General features: G+C 35.7%; 1 protein-coding gene across 1 annotated transcript; it reads left to right on the top strand.

Moving 5' to 3' along the window:
• The first annotated feature begins 234 nt into the window (after nucleotides 1-234).
• Nucleotides 235-801, top strand: LOC139840396 (uncharacterized). Its single transcript, XM_071830666.1, has one exon. It carries the CDS (start codon nucleotides 235-237, stop codon nucleotides 799-801), a length of 567 nt encoding a protein of 188 aa, XP_071686767.1.
• The last annotated feature ends 327 nt before the right edge of the window (nucleotides 802-1,128 follow it).

Raw genomic sequence — 1,128 nt, 5'->3', positions numbered from 1 at the left:
ATTTCAAATTATTATTTACATATACATACACACATCTCTATTTACAACAATTGTTCGTGAATCGTCGGGAATGGGCGAAGATTAAATAAAAATATGAACATCGTTTCAAATTTTTCTAGATTCAACATTACACACTTTGCTTATCGTATCGAAATCATATAAAGATTAAGTTTAAATTTAGTCAGAAATTCCCGGGTCGTCACAGAATATACGTGGAAAGGACCTCTCAGGAAGATGTCTCGTATTGATAGAGGTTTAATCAACTCTCATTGGGCTCGTTTGTGGCCTGAAGCAATTTTACAAATGGCCCAACCGGATAGGTCAGACAACAAGCCTATTGTGTGGGGTAAAAAACTTATTTGTTGGGGCCCAAGACCATTTCGGTTCAATAATTCATGGCTATCAAAACAAGGGTTCTTAGATTTTTGTGAAGCAAAGTGGTATAATTATGATACTGTGCGGTGGGCTGCTTTTATTCTAGGCAAAAAGTTGCGGCTTCTAAAATCCGATTTGAAAATGTGGAAGTCTACACAACAAGATCCGAATTGCAATAATTTAAAGGTATGCGTAGCCGAGATCAAGAGACTTAAAGATTGGTATAAAATTCATGATTTAACTGATCACGAATTAAGTGAATTAGCCAATCTCAAAAAGTTAAAGAAACAAGTTATGATACGCATCGAATCAAAACACATGCTCCAATCTTGTTTTCGTTGGTTAAAATTAGGCGATAAAAACTCAAAATTCCTCCACCTGGTTTCACGAATCAGACAACAATCGAATTATATTGCAGGGATGTAAATCAATAATGTATGGGTTGATGATCATAGGGTTGTTAAAGAACACACTGTCAATTATTTTGAATCATTGTTTTCGTCCAGCAACAGCAGCCCTTCTTATCTGATTTTCGATTAGGCTTCTTTAAACTTGTCCTAAGTCACAGTTGATATCGGCTAAAAAGTCACGTTTTTACCCCGGTATTAAGGCCCAAAAACAAGAAAGATTCAAATTTGTTAGCAAAATACCCACTTCGTCAGTTAGAATTGAAGAACAAGTAATTACGAAGACGGTGCAAAAAGAATCAAGAGAATCGGAGCTAAAACGAAGATTCTAGAGCAAAAACGGTGA

This window comes from Rutidosis leptorrhynchoides, chromosome 4 (assembly GCF_046630445.1).
Source record: "Rutidosis leptorrhynchoides isolate AG116_Rl617_1_P2 chromosome 4, CSIRO_AGI_Rlap_v1, whole genome shotgun sequence".
Taxonomy (NCBI): Eukaryota; Viridiplantae; Streptophyta; class Magnoliopsida; order Asterales; family Asteraceae; genus Rutidosis; species Rutidosis leptorrhynchoides.
This window is presented reverse-complemented; position numbering and strand designations above follow the sequence as displayed.